Here is a 19,661-nt window from a genome sequence, read left to right as displayed (position 1 = left end):
ACAAGCAGCCTGTGCCAGGCCATTCCATGACCCCCCCTTCGGCTGGATAATCCGAACACACCAAGACCACTGCAGAATATGCACACAATTGGGGCGGCGGCCAACGCCATCCGAACCCCCTTGGTCCCTGAGCCAATCCTCAAGTCCAGGCCACATGAGACAAACTTTGCGTGTGAGGCCTGTTGGGACGACACTATGGCCATGCCACGACCTGAGCCGCCGCCTGGCTTGCTAGCCCGTGACGTTCATGCCGCCGCACCATGTCTTCCATCCCAATGCTGCGGTATGATCGACGTCAAGAGGGGGGCCATTGATGGGCTTGGGCTCTTTCACTAGATTTGTGGACCATGGAAAAGACTCTGACAACCCATGTCGTCGTCCCATGAGATGAGCGCGTTTACTCCATGGCTGAGTAGCAACGACAAGCCCATCTCACATCCATGAGATGGTCAATGGAGAAGGGGGGAGGAGAAGCACAAGCACGGAGGATTCCGCCATGGGAGTGTCATTGTCGCAAACTCCTCTGTCTCGTCTGGTCTGCCGGCCCCCTACCCAGCGCCGTTGGAATCACAAGAAACAATCTCGTTTGACGTCGTACGCAAAACCATCTATATAACGATGCCTCCCCTCCCGCCTGTCAGTCGTTTCTTCTTTCCCTTCCTCATCCAGCAAACCAAGCAAGCATCCTATTCTCCTCCTCTTCAATCTTTCAGTTCTGTGAACTTTTTGTTTTTAACGTTCTCGACACTCTTTCTTGTCTTGATCCAACTACAAACCGCTAGCCGGTAATTTTCAGTCTTTAACTTAACTCTTAAAAACCTCCAATTCGTTCGGTTCATCCGGTTTTCCGTTGTCTTTAAACGATCCATCCTCCAAAAAACAAAATCAAAATGTCTTACTCCAACAAGGCCCTCCTCATCTCCGCCCTCCTGGCCATCGTCGAAGCTCGCTTCGGCCAGGAGCAGGTCCCCGTCTCCGCCATCTCTGCCCTCTCCAACCTCGGCAACCCAGGCGAGGCCGCCACCCTCGCCGGTGGCGTCCCCGGTGTCCTCCTCGGTGCCGCCAACCCTTGCGGTAAGCTCGAGCTCGCCGACAAGATCGTCACCCAGCTCGGCAACTCCCAGGAAGTCATCCAGGCCGCTCGTGGCCTGGTCGCCGCCGAGCAGAACTTCAACCCCTTCGCCACCAACATCCCCAGCATCTGCGGTGACGCTTCCCTCCCCGCCACCGCCGAGCTCCGCGGTGTTGTTCCCCTGGTTGACCCTGCCGTCACTGGCTCCGACGCCGAGAACGCCAACTCGGCTACTTCTCTGCAGAACCCCTTTGATGCCACCGGTCTGTCTGTCGCCGATGTCATGAAGGCTCAGGGCTTTTCCAACTTTACCGTTGCTGGACAGGCTGCTGGCGGTAACGCTGGCGGCAATGCTGGTGGTAACGCTGGCAATGCCAACAACGGCAACAACGGCAACAACAACAACAACAACAACAACAACCAGAACAACAACAACAACGGAAATGCCAACAACGGCAACGCGAACACTGGCAACAACAACAACCAGAACACCGGCAACAACAATGCCAACACTGGTAACGACAACGCCAACGACAACGCCAACGACAACGCCAACGACAACGCTGATGACTGCGGAAACGCAGGCAACGCTGGTAATGCCAATGATAATGCCAACAACAACAACAACGGCAACGCAAACACTGGAAACAACAACAACAACCAGAACAACGGCAATGACAATGCCAACACTGGCAACAACAACAACGCCAACAACGGAAACAACAACAACAACAACGGCGGCAACGCAAACAACGGCGGCGCTGCCGGTGGTGCTACCGGAGCCGCCGACTTCGGCCAGTGCACTCCCACCATGGACTTCGTCCTCGGCCGCAACGGACGCAAGGCCACCGAGGGTACCTTCCTGCCCACCGACCCCCTTGTCGCCCAGGGCCAGCAGGAGGCTCTGAACCCCAACATCATCACCAACCGAATCTGCGACCAGCTCACCAACGTCTGCAACGCCAACGACGCCGCCAAGACCCTCTGCAAGGACGCCCAGGCCCAGATCCAGGCCTCCGGTGACCGCAGCGCCGCCGTCGCCGACACCTGGAACGGCCTCCTCGGCTTCTAAGCAGGGTGGCGTGTATGAATTTGGATTATGATGTGTTGGGGGGGACCTGTTAGGGTCCGGTTAAATTATATTGTCTTCTCTTTTTTGTCTCTATAATTCCATCGTGTTTACGACACAAGGAGCATGGCATGTTGTTGAATCTTATCTAGCGAAAAAGGACTCGGGAGCTTGGTTTTCACGGCTGGGTTTTGGGTGTTTTTTTGACTTGGTAGCTGGGTGTTCCTAGTAGGGTGTTTGAATCAATTGGTTTGCTTGTGAATGAGTCTCCTATGCTGAAAGTGATGTGAATGTGAACTGTTTTGATAGGCTTTAAAGACAGGGGGTTGACCTGTTTCATAAGAGCTTCAAGAGCGAGGGGTTGATTAAGTTTCATCGACATGTGGCATTCTGACCATCGAACTAACTTACTTGGCAAGGTAGTTGCTACAGCATGTTAATACACACTTCCCACTATATCAGTTGAAATAAACAAAATAAGAATTATAATCGGTATGCTTTCGGTGACCTCGGTGAGATTAAGCTTAGGCGGGGCCGCGCCAAGCGAGATGAAAGCCCCCGAACTAACAACAGCCGGCGTCTCCTCTGACCGCAAAGGCAGAGGCTCTGATTTGCTTAGACAAATGACTCGCCGGGGCTTAGTGCGGACCCCTCCCCTGACGGCTTTCACCGACAATTTGTGAAGTGAAAGAAAGGGAAAAAAAAAAAACAAAGGGTATACGAAACTTAAATCCGGGTTGTATGTACTTGGCGATCAATTCGTGTTGTGGTTCAACGTCTTGTCGCCCGGGACGAGGAACTGCAGAGCAGTTACATATCTTCCAATTCTGCAGAGCTGGCTTCCCTGCATTGAGATCTCTAGCTGCGCTTGGCGACGGGGACTCTAAATTGCTGCCGGCTGGGCAAAAGTTAGACAAGGGTCGATACCACCATGACGACCGCCCGCCAACACCACGATGGCAACAATGACACTGTCACCGAGGGAGATTTCGACACGCCTGTGATTCAGGACACGCCGGCGACTTCCTTTCGTTCGTTTTTCCCGCCTCTCAATTTCATCACGCTTCATTATGCATACTTTGTCGGAACGACTCTTCTCGCCTCCGCCGTATTCTACGCGTCGTCACATCCCCACGGCAGCATCAGCTATGTCGATTCTCTCTTCCTCGTTGTCTCAGCCATGACCGAGGCCGGCCTCAATACTGTTAACCTCAGCCAAATGACCATATGGCAGCAGGTGATGCTGTGGCTTCTCATCATCATAGGAAGCACAATCTGGGTCTCAATCTGGACTGTCCATGCAAGGAAACACGTCTTTGAGAAGCAGTTTCGGGAAATCGTGCAAGCTGAACGGGAGAGAGACCAACGGGAAGGATGTTTGCCAACCTCACATGGCTCTAGAGGGAAGGCGGCGGGGGTGACTGGCACGGGAGTTGTGAGCGAAGGCACAACAGCTCGAGTCCGAGCGGTCGACAACCACATCACTTTCGACGCCGATAGCATCACTCGCCGTTCTACGAACTCTGCCTCGAGCAAGTCCAAGCCTTCCCGCCCCTGGCTGACCCTCTTGAGCGCCACAAAAGAAGGCCGCAACTCGCAATTCCACTCCCTCACAGCTTCAGAACGCTCTCGGCTAGGGGGCCACGAGTACCGCGCGCTCCGCCTGCTGTCCGTCGTTGTCCCCCTCTACTCGGTCCTCTGGCAACTGCTCGGCAGCTTGGCTCTTGGTGCATGGATAGCGAATAACATGCCGGCGGTGGCGACGTCCAACGGCGCGAATCCTTGGTGGGCTGGCATCTTCTTCGCCGTCTCAGCGTTCAACAATTCGGGCATGTCGCTGCTCGATGCCAACATGGTGCCGTTCCAGCAGGCGTACTTCGTGCTCATCACGATGGGTCTGCTGATTTTGGCTGGAAATACGGCGTACCCGTTGTTTCTGAGACTGATATTCTGGTCGGCGTTGAAGATTCTCAAGGCAACTACCTCAGAGGGAGTGTTTAGGGAGTTGAAGAGCACTCTGGAATTCATTTTAAAGTACCCGAGAAGGGTATACACGAATCTGTTTCCGTCCCGGCCGACGTGGTGGCTTTTCTTCATGGTGGTGTTTACGAATGGAGTTGACTGGATGGCGTTTGAGGTGCTGAATATCGGAAACCCTGTTATTGAGGCTATTCCAGTTGGTGCACGAATCCTGGACGGACTCTTCCAGGCACTAGGTAAGTTTCCAATGCACCCCTTGGCCATGGCTTGACTGACACCTTTAGCTGTCCGATCTGGTGGCTTCTACCTAATCCCCATTTCCTCCGCATACCCTGGTTTGCAGGTTCTGTATGTCATCATGATGTACATCTCGGTATATCCAGTGGTCATAACCATGCGCCACTCCAATGTCTACGAAGAACGGTCCCTTGGAATCTACGCCGACGAGGAATCCACCGATCGCACCCAAGTGTTCGAGAAGCAACACTTTACTGGAGGGGGTATCATCGCCGACTTCCTCCGAGAAAACCTTAGCTTCGCTGGCGTCGGCGCCGTCAAACCTGTCGGACCCAAAGGACACGAGTCTCGAACCAGTTTTGTGAGCCAGCAGATTCGTGGCCAGTTGGCGCATGATCTATGGTGGCTTACGCTTGCCGTGCTCGCAATTGTCACGATCGAGACATCGCATTTTCTTGGGGACCCTGTGCACTTCTCTGTCTTCAACGTCGTGTTTGAGGTGGTTTCTGCCTATGGGTGTGTAGGTATATCAGTGGGCCTACCCAACGATGCGATGAGTTTCTCAGGGGGGTGGAATACGGGAAGTAAGCTTGTACTATGTCTCGTCATGCTGAGGGGGCGGCATCGGGGGTTGCCTGTGGCGCTTGACCGGGCTGTGAGGCTGCCTGGACAGAGGTTGTTAGAAGACGAGGAAGAAGACTGGCGGTTGAGGAGAGCTAGAAGTCGGGGCGTTGATAGTAGGACGGCATAGCGAATGGTGCTGGAGTTATTCTTCGTTGTATAAAGTCATATCTTGAGCTTAGGGGCATTGATGGTTTTCAGAATCCATCTGTTAATGTTATGCAAATTTCAAGTCAACCTCGTTTGGCCAGTACTGCTGGTTGCTCATGCTGAATCAGTTGGAGTATGAAACGTCTATTCAGCATAACTACTTCGCGTGGAGGTGGATTACATTGAGAACGGGTTTGGTGCCGTGGCCTCGTGAGTTGACGTCAACAGTGGCAATGCCGCTAGAACGATGAAGCAAGATCTGCCCAAGATTCTGTTGCTGTTTGATGCAATATGTTTTCAGCCAAAGATCACAATCTATTCTGCAATGTTCAGATTCAAACACTGTTGTGGCTTGTTTTCAGTTCAGTCATCACGAAAGGTTGAACTGAAGGCACGGCTGTGCTTTCGCACCTCATTCGCCCAGGTCACTCCCTCATACAACACACTTCAGCTCACCAATCACAAGAAATAGCACTAGGTGCTGAAAGAATAGCACCCAGTATACGATTCATAATACCCAGGTGCTGAAGTAATAATACCAATTGCAAAATTGATAGCACTAGTGCTTTCTGCTTTTTCTGATTTATCTCTTGGTAATGATGTCTGCACATTGATATGGTGCTCTTGTTAGTTCATTGGGGCCGCATAGGATTGGGCTCACAAAAAGCACCATTAATCACGAAAACGCCAACATGATAAATGAACTACAGACCTCTAAGAGCGCAAGCCAAACTATGTCTGGTAACGTTATTAACACTCACAGGGCGTCGATTTCAGGAAGATAATGAAACCGTTTTCGGCGCAATTTGCACGAAACACCTACTGCAGTTTTTCCCGGACTCGAGTCCTCAGAAAGGATATCTGATTGTGGCAAGTAATTATATGAATTCCACTCAATTAAAGCAATCTGATCTAACAATGAGCTTCAAGTACCCATAAAGGTTTCTTCATGCTCGACACTCACCTCTCTGATCCGCTGGCCGGCGCAAAGAGACACCTGCATGACCATGCCATGGGTCAAAGGGCACGAGAGCTTAGCAGGAACAAAACTAAAAGAGGTTAGTTAGAATTTTGTTACAATATTCGCAACTTTAGGATATTATTCTAACTCCGAGAACTGCTCAAGACCGAGAAACTTCTCAGTCGCAAGATAGAGAGCGAATTGCCAAGGCATACTACGACAACAGCCCAGCTGCACCGGCATTGTATGTTCATGCCCGATGAATAAATTTCTGAGTCGTCGAAGTCATTGGTATCAGTTGAAATGAGTCATTAATGATTAATACGGTTAAGAAGTTTAATATGACTTCGACCTTCAGTGTTGAGCTCTTCAGCGAATAATGTGCATACGGAGGATGTAGATATATGACCGTTATGAACCTTCACTATGATATTATATAGTAACAAATGGTGCTGGGCCAGATCTGTTTTGACGTAATGTGTACTTGTGAGACTCATTGAGGCCGACCAAACAGTCAGCATTCGAAAGAAGCGAAAGATCCCATCTTCAACGTCACACAGCTCGTGAAATCAGTTATATCTTTTTGACGCCTAGACCCAATGCAGAAAACAACACTGAAACAGACCGCCGTTTAAGATACACTATATTCGATTTTGACAGCGCCATAAAACATGCCCAATTTACCTGGGCATCGCTGATTACTTTACAAGTTATACCCACCATTATAATCAGTAGTGTCCGGCTGGTATCCTGTTGTTGGTAGGTCGAAAGCAGGGATTTCCGCATTTGGAGATAATCCAAACACTTCAAGTCCGTTGTCTTCCGGAATATTATCCAACTGATATCCATTACCAAGAAGATTTCCCCCAAAGGGCCCCTGCTGGCTTGGTAATAGATATTCCGCAGTGTTGGGTTGGGTTTCATGCCTGATTTGTCCTCCCGTATTTGTGGCATTTCGCCATGGCTCCTCAAGCGTCTGTCCGGTTGAGTATGCTGTGTATGAAACACTTTCTGACGCAGTAGATGGAATAGCAAAAGAACGAGGGTTAATGCCATGGCTTCCAGATCCAACGCCGCTATCGGTAAAAGACGCAGGTGTTCCATTGAGTGCAGAGGGGTAGCTTCCCGTTTGCCGACCCGATCCTGAACTCGCTATTCCAGAATCGGAGGAAGAGTCTGGGCTCAGTTGGTCACAAATATCGTCCAACGCCCTCGATACAATCATCTGAAGCAGTTGTTCTCGTCTCGATGTCGTTATCTCAGGCTGTCCCCATAGGTCTGCTGTTCGAAGCCTCTCTACAAGCAAAGATGCTCCAAGTTGCTGGAAATGCTGTCGAACTTCAGAGACATGCTGAATAAGTCTGGCTTCCATGTAAACAGAGTTAGGTGGTATGTGTTCGGGAAAAATAACGGCCCAAATTGCAAACCACTGCTGCTCCAAGGTATGCTCATGTTTGGATTTTCCAGAAAGCTTTTTGCTTTCACCGGGTGAAATTCCATCCAGCTTTGTGCCTGGCGACGCGGCTTGGCAAACAAACCCTGCTGGCTGTGACATGTGCTGGCGAAGAATGGAGTCATCGTCAAAAATCAGTAGGCAGCGTCCACAGTAATGATCGGGCGTGTGCTTTCTCTTTAGGTGTTGTTTGACATCTCTGATTCGTGACATTTTCAGCTTGATGCACTGAGAATGCCTGCTTGGCCTCAACTTCCAGAAAGGGCAAGCGAAGTATTTATGCGGAACTAGTTTCATGACTTTGGAGGGCGGTTGTTGAGGTGGGCCGTCGTTTTCGCCTTCATCATCATCTCGAGCCCGTTTTTTCCCCTTCGAGAGTCGATTTGGCGTTGGGGCGGTGGTGATTCTACAAGATAGTGATGGAGCTATTGGCGCGTAGCCATTATTACCGGAGGAACTCCCACCAGCCGCGGACCGGAAATTAGCAACTAGGTCGGATACCACAAGGCTCGCAATCTGATGCGTTGGGTCGCTCTCGTCCAGAGACTCTGAAGAATCGGACATCGAGAGTAGGTCGGAATCTAAAGAAGAACTTGAGTGTTCTGTGCTGCGAGACGCCGTACTTCGAAATGATGCCTCGTTGCATGAACGAGTGTTTTCGGCACAGACACTGTCTAGAGGTATATCAGGACACGAGCAATATGCAGCAGCTTAACAAATACGACTTACCCCGAATACATTCTTCCCTGCAGTCACAAGTCCATACGATGTGACGTGCCGCCGTGCGTTCGAATCCTGAGATGTCGACAGGCTGTGAAGCGTTTTCGCCAAGGCACTTACAGAGTCTGTCGGTGACAGAAACATCAAGCCAAAAGTAAAACTCATCCTTGTTTTTGAACAGTTTCAGGGTCTTGTAGGGCCCTTGGATCAGAACCTGGCCCCCTTGGATTGTACTTGAGCTTGCTCCTGACAACTCCTTAAGGACGCTTAGAGGAGCCTGCAGCCCAGGAAACCCGCATGGTCGTCTAAGGATAGGATAACCGTGAATGAGAACAAATCTCTTTGCTAACATGTTCTTCCACCGGCTGCTATCGACTGATTCGGTTTGAAATTCATGGGCTAACACGTCAAACGATATTGGCATTGTTGAGGCTCGTGGAGATGCCACGCGCTCAATCGACGGCGTGTAGCTCTTGCCTATGTCTTGAAGCAGACAGCCAACTGCAGATTGAAGCCAAGCAAGTTGTTCCCCACACTCGGCGATGGTACATGCTGGCCCTGTAATAGTCAAAGCCAGACTCTTGTCCGAATTGCCGGGGGCCGCCGTGACCACTGTATTGTCTGGTAGTACGGCTATTTGAATTGAGGGGGATTTTAGACGAAAATCTGTATATTGTAATCCGGATTGAAAGTTCTGATTGTTTTCGATAATAGCTTCAAACAGTTTCAAAATATGCGGCCCTGTTGAAGCCCAGGTTTGCTCCATGTAGTTCCTGATCGAGGTTACTTGAGCTTCACCAGACGAGCAGGTAACGACATTGGCGTCGAATGCAGCTCGCTTTAGGTCAGCTTCAGGCCATTCGGTAAGCCTGAATATGGCTGAATATGTTTGGGGCGCTCGATTTCTGCTTATTTTGCCCGTTGGTAGGCTTTGAAGCACACAGTTTCGATTGGTTGCAATCGCGTTAAAGTCGTCCGAGTCGCCTCCTTCTAAAAGTGAGGACTTCCGTAAATCAGACATGAGCCAATCGAAAGCATTGCTTTGGAAGACAATTTTATCGTAGTTTCCAAGCTCTATTGGGTAGACCTGAGTGTCGCCCTCGTCTTCCACCCCTTCGAAAAGGTCCTCTTCAGCTGGAGAATGATCCTCTTCTACTTTGCTGTTCCATATACTCATTTTCTCAAGAATAGACATTCCTTTCTGGGCACATTTTTCATTTTTAGGAATATCTGTCTTCTCAAACGTTTCCGAGAAGATTGACTCGAGTTGGTTAGCAATTTGCCTAAACTTAAAGTCAGCTATACTGCAAAGAGAACCGCGTTTTTTAAAGCTCGGTGTCGACCTACTGTCGATGCATATGAACAAAAAACATGATATCTTTGTTCTCTGGTGTGTCCGCCTCCAGTCCAATCCGAATTGCAAAGGCCTTCACAACCTCTGGAAGTGCTTTGATAATATGCAGCCCGTTCTCTGGATCGAGAAATCCTCCCAGTTTTCTGAAGATGCCTTGTGACAGGTCCTGAATATACTGCTGAGAGCGTACTTGAGCAACCGTGCTTGCTGCTGAATATGAAGTCATTGTATCGTCTTCTTCGACAATTGAATTATTCTGGAGAGGATCACTCCATTTCCCCCCTGTTTGAGAACTGGTTTTTGGGCGCCTTTCGGGCTTTGGTAACGATGCGTATCCAGAATCAGTGAATAATGCTGTTTGGGCATCATTTGACTGCAATATTGGTATTTCTCCAGCGTTATAGTATGATGTCGACCCAGCCTGGTCTTGTCCTTGCGCCATCATTGGGAGTCCCTGATTCTTAGGGACAGACGGGTTAGGCATTGGTCTGTTAGACGCCTGGCCAGCCATGTGCTGTTGAAGATTTGCAGCATATGTAGCGATTGACTTTGCTTGGATATGAGGGGGTTGACTTGCGAAAAGTGTGAATTGTTGTTGTGTCAATGCTGCCGGGTTAATGCCGTTAGTGATGAGCATCTGCTGGGCCTGAGCTACGTTTGGGAGACTATGGTGATGACCTCTTAGCATATAACGGTTAGGCGGTGCAGGGGTCTGAGTGTGACTAAAAACGTACTCGTTTTGGGTTGGTTTTTCACCATTAGCATCCTGCACATGCTCATCGCCGACTACGAATGGCGAACCTGGTCTTGGTACACCAGGGAACAAAACGTCCCACATTCGATACCATTTCTCAACTTCGTCAACACCACGGAGTGAAAGGTTATTGAGGGCAAGTTTCGTGTCGTCTGAGATGAGATCCTTGTACGGAGAGGGCCCAGATGACATGAGACAACGCCTTGCAATGATGTGATTGATTGCGTCAGCACCAGTCCTAAATGTCTTATAACATGTGGGACAATGTGATGGTTGTAGATGCTTTCTTAAAAGATGAGTCTTTACATATCTTGTTGCCTTTTGAGACTGATGCATACAAGACTGGTGCTTGACTGGCCATCTCTTAAAGTAGGGACAGGCGAAGGTAGCATTTTCCGGGATCTCTGTTTGCTTTCTTTTGTATCTGCCGCCTTGCAGGCTCCCTGTAACTACTGAATGCTGTCTTTCGGGAGCGGTTCCGATGCTTGCTGATATTAGCGGTGCGAGCGACACCCTAAGAGGTTGACCTGGACCATCTAGTGAGTGAAGTTGCTACAGAAAGATGATTAGTGACTTACCATTGTAGGTAACACCATGAAACTCTTTGATTGCCGCTTGAGCGTCTCTTTGGAAAAGCATTGTGACGAAGGCAATGCCCTCAGACTGACCAGCGTTGTTGTTCAGTTTAACCTGCTGGACAGAACCAACCCTGCTGAATAACTCCTATGTCACTATTTAGCCCTGTAGATTGTCATTGTCTTATCCTAGCCACCTGTACGTACCTTCAGGTCCTCTGCCGTCGTCCCATGACTTATATTCTCAACACGCAACCTTGACATGCTCTGAATTGTTCTGCAGTGCGTAAGCATCTGTCATGAAATGTTCGATGTACACATTTACCTGAGTTTTGGTTGGGTCACTTCTGTTTGGTTTGCAGTGCCTGGACTGATGTCTGTCGATAGCGACTCACCAACTTTTCTAAGCTTAATGCGGCGCGTCTGGTCCGAGCGAGGACCGCCTTTGAAGACTTCACTATTATCACGAGGGCGGTTATCACTAAGCTCTGATGCTAGTGTAATCACGGGCATTCTGATCTTGGTCCCGGTTGGCGCTCCAAGCACGCCTGGTTGGACGATCTGAGGCTGAGGGAACTGGCTGGCATTTTTGCTGTAGACGACCTCTCCGTGAGGGCTTTTCAAAATGACATGACGTTGTGCTTCAGTTGCGGCTTCCCTTGCCTTCGCAGCTCCAGGACGCTTTTCGCCAGCGAGGTCGGCTTCTGTAAACCCTTGTTTACGCGCCTTCGTCTCCCAATAGTCGTCCCGGACTCTTCGGCCTCCAGCAATGATTCGACTACCAAACTGACGAAACATGGATCGTGCCGTTACAATGGCAATCTGCCGAGAGCGGTAAGAAAACGGTATTATCTCTTGGGAAACAAGATCGTCTTTCTCAGGCTGGTTGGCATAAATCCTGTAGAGTGACTTGTTCTTGTCGAATAATAGGTACGAGTCACGGTAGCCCAATTTTCTCGCACACTCGGTCCCTAACATGAAAAGCGTATCGCCGCGGCTGTGGACCAGGAATGTCCGGCAACTGTATTCACGTCCGCCCAAGAGTTGGCCATTCGGCAACACCTTGTTCTCTCCAAACCTGTCGATTTCCATCGGGAGGTATTCATTACCGCCGAGTTGGAGTCCGTCCCCGATGGTGAGAAGGGGCTTCAGCGTCGTCTTTTTGTGGGGGTCATCCGGCTTAGGAGTCGCCGAAGCGCTTGGTCCGGCAACTACTGCCTTATCGATGATGTCAAAGTACGGTGACAGTGGGGGTTGAAATCCAGGAAACAAGGCATCCCATATACGATACCATCGATCCGCGTCAGAAAATACCTTGCCAGTATCTCCAATCTCGGCAGCAAGTTGGCAATGTCGTTCGTAAGATGTTCCCGCCGAATTCGATCGAGCACCGCTCCAGCCACAGATGTCGACTGCATCGAAATGGGCGTTAAGTTCCCTCTCGGTTTCGAAAAATTTGGTACAGTTACTGCAGTAGTGCAAAGGGCTGTGTTGCTTCTTCAGGTGCTGCCCCAAGTCGTCCAGGTTAGGCAGGGCGAGCTGGGTGCAATTCCCGTGGGTTATTCTGTTCATCTTCCAGAACGGGCAGGCAAACTCCCTTTTCGACACGATGCGAGATTGAAGTGGCCCCTCAAAACTGAGTTGTTCCATGGCCGGCTCGGAAGACGTTGCTGTTCGCGAAAGAGCCTCCCCATGCCGTTGAGGCTTCATCGCGAAGAGCCCTGTTTGCCAGTACGCTGGGCAAAACAACGAGAAACAAAATACAAGCCCAAAGATGATTGAAAGGATAACTGAAGTCGGTAACGGATGTCTTCAAAGTTGTGTGTAGGTGAGAGGTTCTGCTCTTCGCAGATGAGAATGAGGGTGAAGGTAAGGCAACCCACGCCAACGCCAAATCAGGCTGTGCTGCTGAGCACCGCGGTGCTTTGGCATCCCATTCGCCCACATCGACCCCTGCTATGCGATCGGCAGGCCTACCAATCACGGTACAAAGCACATCGGTGCTGTCTATCGTGCTGGGAATTTTCGTGCTTTGCTATTTGCAGGGGTCGAGGTGCTGTGAGGTTTTCTGTGATGTTGATGAAGCTGCGGTATAACCGGTTGTGCCATGCAAAGAACACGGGCAATGGTGCTCAAGGCAGATTGAACAATATGGCTGCGAGAAGATTAAAAAGAGGGAAGTCGGGCGATGGAGGATGGAGCGAATAGAGAGCATCACAATTCGAATTGAAGCAATATCTTGATTTGAACAAAACTTTCCCACGCGAGCACCGTTAAGGATAGTATCATATACAATGTCAGCGAGATCTCAATCATCTGCAATTGGCACCAATGGCTGCAAGTGAGTTGAATTGAAAAATCGTGCAGCTGGTTTGTCTAATCGACAGAGACAGGGCTAAGAGCCACGGACCTTCAATTACGCTGAACGACTATCTTGCTAGTCCCCCAACTCTGAGTGAGACTCTTACGCAGCGCGGCGCTACCAATCAATTCGCATCCCCATTTCAGAGAGCCAACCAGACGACTCAGTATCTTGATAACTGGCAAAAGTCCTGGGAAAAGATGGGAGCATCTAAAAAATAAAAAATAAAATAACAAAATGTTGGAGGTGAGGGGATGGTTGGGAAGGGTTCAAACTGATTTTTGGATCTTGAAGCGTTGCTCGCAAAAATTCACTTTGTCGGAAGAACTTAGAAGGCTAAAAAGATCTACCACATTGTGTATGTCTATCTGTGGGAAACTGGAATATTTGGGCTAGGTCTACGAGTGTGTTTGATTTATAGGATGATATCGTAAATACGATAAAACTTACAAATTACCTAACTTGGTTTCGACATTTCTCTCTAGCATGTCTGCATTAACTAATGTCATGGATGCATTGGTCACAGGTAGACTTTTGTGACGATAACAGTATCTTCACAGTCCATCTTTTCTGAGCGCCTTGGATTTTCCATGAATGGTTCAATTACAATTACAACTTGAGAGGTTGTTAATTTATAGTTTATGTACGTGACGTCCCAAGCCATGGGTAGGTAAATCCCGGACGCAAAACTTTAAATGACTAATCGCGCGGTACATCATAGTTTGGATACCGAGCGATGCAAATAAGTTCATTTTTAATATTTGTCTGTGAATAGCCAATTTGTTAGGTATTCTAGACTTTGATTTCGCCGAAGAGATACATGTGACGGTCTCATGATGTGGCGTGAATCATGTCTACGTCAATGGGGCGATTATCAATAAACCCAACAGTAGGTGCGACTGCATTTACATCTTTCGTTCTCAATCAAAACGATGGTTATTTTTCTGCTCTGATAAGCAAATTATTTCCTTTCCTTGCAGCAACTTGAAGCTTATGTCAATGAGATCTCGACTCGCACACTTATCTCAGCATTGCCGACTCATACACCAACACCGTCCATATTCAAGTACTTTTCAAAGATCACTTGGAAAAGGGACAGCAACCATGGACCTCACCCAGAATTACAGCAACCCCAGCCTCGAAAAGGCAGCGAAACTCATCCGCGTCAACGCCGTCGACCTCCCCTCCATCGACGACCCCAGCTTCGGCTCCAAATTCGCCGACTTCGCCGACTGCAAAGTCCTACTCATAGGCGACGCCTCCCACGGCACATCCGAGTTCTACCACGCCCGCGCAGAAATCACAAAATACATGATAGAGCACCACGGCTTCAACATCGTGGCCTGCGAAGCGGACTGGCCGGATGCGGAGGCGGTGGACCGGTACGTGCGGAGACGAGGCGGGTCGGGGCCGACGGCGAGCGTTGAAGCGGGGGGCATGGCGGAGAAGGAGGGCCGCGAGCCGGCGTTTGTTCGGTTTCCGACCTGGATGTGGCGGAACGAGGAGGTGCGTGAATTCACGGAGTGGCTGAGGGCTTTCAACAAGGGGACGAACCCGAAGGAGGCGGTTGGGTTTTACGGGCTGGATTTGTATTCGCTTGGGACGTCGATGAACGCCGTTGTTGATTATCTCGATCGTGTCGATTCCAAGATGGCGAAGGTGGCGAGGAAGAGGTACGGGAGGTTGATGGCGTGGGCGGAGCAGCCTCACGAGTACGGCCTTGAGGCGTTGTCTGGGAGTTTGAGGGGGTATGAGAAGGATGTGGTTGAGATGTTGAGGGATTTGTTGAAGCGCAGGTTGGAGTATTCGCAACATTTGCTTGATGGTGAGGAGTTTCACGGCGGTGAGCAAAATGCGCGCCTTGTCAAGGGTATGTCTATGTTGACTTATTTTGTGTTATGAGATGAGACTGACGATGGTTCAGATGCGGAGAATTACTACAAGGCAATGTATCACGCCCGCGACGAGTCGTGGAATCTACGGGATACGCACATGTTTGAGACGCTGGTTCGCGTCCTCAAGCATCGCGGTGACGGGGCGAAAGCGATTGTGTGGGCTCATAATAGTCACATTGGCGACGCGAGAGCGACGAGTATGGGATGGTCCGATGAGGAGCTAAACATCGGACAGCTATGCAAAGAGACATTTGGCGATCGGGCGCAGAGTATCGGTTGTGGGACAAACACAGGGACTGTCGCAGCGGCAGATTATTGGGATGGGGACATGAGAATCAAGAAAGTCCGGCCAGGATTGAAGGGGAGCTATGAAGAAGTCATGCATGAGTCTGGGAAGACGCAGTTCCTCTTGGATTTGAGAAAGGGTAAGAGTGATGCGCAGGTGTATGAGGAGCTGATGAAGAAGAGGTTAGAGAGGTTTATAGGGGTGATTTACCGGCCCGACACGGAGCGTCAAAGTCACTATTCAACAGCCGTGTTGCCGAAGCAGTTTGACGGGTTCGTATGGTTTGACGAGACACAGGCGGTTAGGGCTTTTGAGAAGATACAGCCGACGGCGGCGCTGGAGTATGATGAGACTTGGCCATTTGGGCTGTGAGTTACGGTACTGAGGTTGAAATCGCACATGAAATTTGACATGAAAACTGAGACGATTCCGTGCTTGACGTGCAGAATGAGACGAACCGGGAAAGCGAAGCGGTTCCGGATGACTGGGACGATGATGTGTCAGTGAGAGCGGAGGGAAGGACCTTGGAGCGTATTGGGGTCTTCTGAGGTGGCGGCATGTGGGCCGTTAACTGGGCTGCTATTCCCGAAATGTGGTGGGAGGGGCTTGGCTTCCAATAGAGGCTCGATTTTGATCGTATTTGAAGGATTCATTGATTTGAAAAGACGGAGTTCAACTCCTTTAGACGGGGCCGCGGCGGAGCGAAGATGCACTGCGGGGCGGTGTTGACAGTGGTTGGAAATAGGAAGCAAAAACGGAATGCAATATTCAAAAATGTGTGTATTTTTTGTATGCTGATCAGCTCTCAGGAATTCGTCGATTATCCCGGGAGCAAAAAAAGATCAAATGCGGGCAACGTATGCGTGACAGTCGGATTTAATGAGTGAGACATATCGCAGCATGGGCATCATCAGGTGGGTAAAAACGCACCTTTAAGGCAAAACCCCCGCCCACTAACAACGCACAGCTGGCTAATCTGCCCTGCACAACGGTACCCGTACAGCCGTAGTAGGCACATATGGGCGGCATAGCGGGGCGGTCACAAGCTGAGCCGATGCCGGTGGATTATCGCGATAACCTAAGCGCAGTGGATCGTAATCAGATCATCTGATAAGATTGCAATTTTGGCTCTCCCCCAATCCTTTTTTTTCCCTTCCCACCCTGAACCGCACCTACCTACGTACTGCTCCTACTGTACCTACTTTGCCCTTAGCACCAGTCAAGGTTTAGTCACTTTTAGCTTAGGCTACGGTTTGTCGCTGCCCGTCCTGCTGATCTGCAGCAACATTTCCCTCAATCCTCGGTCTTCCGAAAACCTTCAATTTCCTTCCCCTCTTCCCACTCTCCCTGCAACATCACCAAAAAAGAAAGAGAATCGTCTCCAGTTTTGCAGAGAGGCTTCTGTTTCAAATATCTCAAATGCAAATATCCCGACCGTGATGCGCGCCCCATGGTCGTCACCGCCGTCCCCGGCGCTGGCACTCATCGCCGCCGCCGCAACAACATGCCTCTTGGCCACCTCCGTTCACGCCGCCCCGACCGCCGGTGGTCTCTGCTTTGATGCTTGCCAGAACGCTTTGCGGGCGCCTCACTTCAACGACACGGCGCCGGCAAAATCAAAGCTCGTTCCTACGTGCCAGAGCATGTTGCATATCAAATCCATGTACCTCTGCGTCGGCCTCCACTGCGACTCGACTCTACGGGTTGACGGCTTCCATGCCGTGAACGAGACGTGCCAGAAGTTCATGAACACTTCGCTGCCGCCTTTTGAGATTATCTCCGGGTACTCGGAAGAGGACATTGCGGGCCTGAGGAGATTGCCGCAGGAGGAAGCTGTCGACACCACTGTGTTGAATGAGGTCGTCCTACCGACCGAGGAGTTTTGGAAGCTTTGGTTTGATTCGCTGGTACTTGCCATCTGTAACTCCGAGACCTCGGCGACAGTTTGTTGATGGCTTTGCAGGATTCTGTCGAGTATACTTACAGCCGCCACTACGCTTACGGGTAAGCCACGGAGTCATCCCGTAGTGGGATGTTATCACTGACTCGGCACAGCTTCTATGTCATTGTATTCTGGTTCATCGTCTGCGCTATTGGACTGGCTGCCCGTCTATTGTCAGCCATCGCCAGCCTCCAGCGCCAGGAATGGGACTCCCAAAAGAGGCCCAACGTCTTTCACTGGGCAGCACTCTGGCTCAAGCGATACATCACTGTTCCCGCGACGTTTGGATATCGCTGCTCGCAGAACCTGGGCTGGTGCACGATACCGCCCCGCATCCAGAGTCTAACCATCCTAGCGTTTATCGCAGTCAACACATGGTACTGCGTCTATGGCTACTATATCCTTCCCGGCCACATGTAGTAAGTCCAACAACTAATCTGGGACTATGCCCAGGTGCTGATTTGTATGTAGTTGGCCCGCGATCTACAAGCAGACATGGCGTTACGTGTCGGACCGCACCGGCATCATCTCCTTTGCCAACTTCCCTATCATCTGGCTGTTTGGCATGCGGAACAACCTCCTGATGTGGGTGACGGGCTGGGACTTTGGCACCTACAACAACTTCCACCGCTGGGTTGCGCGTGTCGCGACACTCCAGGCCGTCATTCACACCGTCGGCTACATAGTACTCGTCTTGGATGGTAAGCGCTGCAGGACCCCAAGAAAATTCTACCTTCTAACTAACCTCGAGACGGCGGCTGGACGTATTTCTTGTGGTGGTGGACGCAAATGTTCTGGTGGGCCGGCTGGTTTGTGAGTATTTCGCAATGGACATTCCCAGAGTGTATGCTGATCCTCACAGGCAACCTTTGGCATGGTCTTCCTCCTCGTCGCCTCCGTCTTCTGGATGCGCCGCAAACAATACGAACTCTTCCTCATCCTCCACATCCTCCTTTCCATCCTCACCCTCATCACCATGCTTGGGTACGTGTTCTCCCCGCCGTCCTTCCAGCTCACACTAACAACCACAGCCATGTCTCCATCTTCAAAGGCCAATTCGACATGCTCTTCTGGATTCCCTTCTTCATCTGGATTGCCGACCGCGTCCTCCGCATGTCCCGCACTCTGGCCTTCAACCTCAAATTTTGGAACACCTTTGCCCTCGCAACCTACGACGCAAACTCCAACATCATCCGCCTCAGCGTCCCCTACTCCACCAGCCTCTATGAGCCCAAGCCGGGCACTTACTATTACCTTCATGTCCTCAGCGACAAGCGCTTCTGGGAGAGCCATCCGTTCACCATGGCCTGCACGACGACGAACCAGCACTTTGCGCGCAAGTCCTCGAGCGAGCAGACGCCACTGCTAGTAGCAGGCGACCGCGACGGACTCGGTGGCGGCGAACCCATGTCCGAGATCGAGCTCCAGCCCCGCAACGGCACCCCGTCCATGACCTTCCTCATCAGACCCTACGACAGCTTCACTTCACGCCTCCGCGACGCCGCCGCAGCAGACTGGCCGCGTCCCGCGCGCCTCCGCGTCTTCGTCGAGGGGCCGTACGGCCACACCCAGCCCTTTTCCCAGTTCGACGACCTCCTCTTCGTCGTCGGCGGCAGCGGCGTCGTCGTTCCCCTTGCTCACCTAGCCAAGCTCACAGAAGCGTCCTCCCGCGCGCGGTCGATCAAGGTTGTCTGGGCCGTCCGCGAGCTAAGTTTCGCGGTGGACGTTTTACGGCAGGATTTCGAGGATGCTTTCGACAGCGGGAAATTGTCCGTTGATGTGTACGTCACGCAGACGAGTCTGGCGACGAACGCGGGAAGGCCAGACGACTGGCCTGAGCAGGTGCGCCTATTTTACGGGCGTCCCGATGTGCGCGAGGAGGTGGAGTACGCCGCGACGGGGTCGGATAAGAGCCGGCTCGCGGTTGTGGCGTGCGGTCCGAACGTCATGGCTGACGACGCTAGGAAGTCTGTAGTCGAGATGTTGGGCCGGGGATACTCCAGGATTGAGTATTTCCAGGAGAGTTTCAATTGGTGAACATGATCTATCTGACGATATTTGCTGAGATGATTGATAGAATATTTGCTGTTTTGGGATGATGTACAGCGATTTTTTCAACTTTTTTATTACTCGTTTTTTACTTTTTAGCATACCACGGCGTTGGGCGGTTGGGATACATGATACACCATACACCATACAATGCTTTATACAACTATTCTACAACAACGCT

General features: G+C 50.8%; 6 protein-coding genes across 6 annotated transcripts; 4 read left to right on the top strand and 2 right to left on the bottom strand.

Annotated features, from left to right (window-relative positions):
- Positions 1-890: 890 nt before the first annotated feature.
- Positions 891-2,144, top strand: CTRU02_209443 (uncharacterized protein; the record flags this gene model as incomplete). The annotated part of the gene is made up of 1 exon (XM_036726721.1): positions 891-2,144. The coding sequence occupies one exon, from the start codon at positions 891-893 to the stop codon at positions 2,142-2,144; it is 1,254 nt and encodes a 417-aa protein (XP_036581430.1).
- Positions 2,145-3,072: 928 nt separating this feature from the next.
- CTRU02_209442 (cation transporter) lies at positions 3,073-5,109 on the top strand (the record flags this gene model as incomplete). Its single annotated transcript, XM_036726722.1, has 2 exons — positions 3,073-4,357; positions 4,406-5,109. 2 exons carry the CDS (start codon positions 3,073-3,075, stop codon positions 5,107-5,109), a joined length of 1,989 nt encoding a protein of 662 aa, XP_036581431.1.
- Positions 5,110-8,024: 2,915 nt separating this feature from the next.
- CTRU02_209441 (uncharacterized protein) lies at positions 8,025-8,283 on the bottom strand (the record flags this gene model as incomplete). The annotated part of the gene is made up of 2 exons (XM_070205267.1): positions 8,025-8,217; positions 8,273-8,283. The coding sequence occupies 2 exons, from the start codon at positions 8,281-8,283 to the stop codon at positions 8,025-8,027; spliced, it is 204 nt and encodes a 67-aa protein (XP_070060915.1).
- Positions 8,284-11,267: 2,984 nt separating this feature from the next.
- CTRU02_209440 (chromatin remodelling complex subunit) lies at positions 11,268-12,518 on the bottom strand (the record flags this gene model as incomplete). Its single annotated transcript, XM_036726723.2, has 1 exon — positions 11,268-12,518. The coding sequence occupies one exon, from the start codon at positions 12,516-12,518 to the stop codon at positions 11,268-11,270; it is 1,251 nt and encodes a 416-aa protein (XP_036581432.2).
- A 1,894-nt stretch (positions 12,519-14,412) lies between these two features.
- Positions 14,413-15,861, top strand: CTRU02_209439 (uncharacterized protein; the record flags this gene model as incomplete). Its single annotated transcript, XM_070205266.1, has 2 exons — positions 14,413-15,178; positions 15,233-15,861. The coding sequence occupies 2 exons, from the start codon at positions 14,413-14,415 to the stop codon at positions 15,859-15,861; spliced, it is 1,395 nt and encodes a 464-aa protein (XP_070060914.1).
- Positions 15,862-16,928: 1,067 nt separating this feature from the next.
- On the top strand, positions 16,929-19,468 carry CTRU02_209438 (ferric-chelate reductase; the record flags this gene model as incomplete). Its single annotated transcript, XM_036726724.2, has 7 exons — positions 16,929-17,396; positions 17,453-17,493; positions 17,545-17,850; positions 17,903-18,132; positions 18,183-18,244; positions 18,294-18,415; positions 18,463-19,468. 7 exons carry the CDS (start codon positions 16,929-16,931, stop codon positions 19,466-19,468), a joined length of 2,235 nt encoding a protein of 744 aa, XP_036581433.2.
- Positions 19,469-19,661: the final 193 nt, after the last annotated feature.

Source organism: Colletotrichum truncatum (assembly GCF_014235925.2).
Source record: "Colletotrichum truncatum strain CMES1059 chromosome Unknown Contig_0006, whole genome shotgun sequence".
Classification (NCBI taxonomy): Eukaryota; Fungi; Ascomycota; class Sordariomycetes; order Glomerellales; family Glomerellaceae; genus Colletotrichum; species Colletotrichum truncatum.
This window is presented reverse-complemented; position numbering and strand designations above follow the sequence as displayed.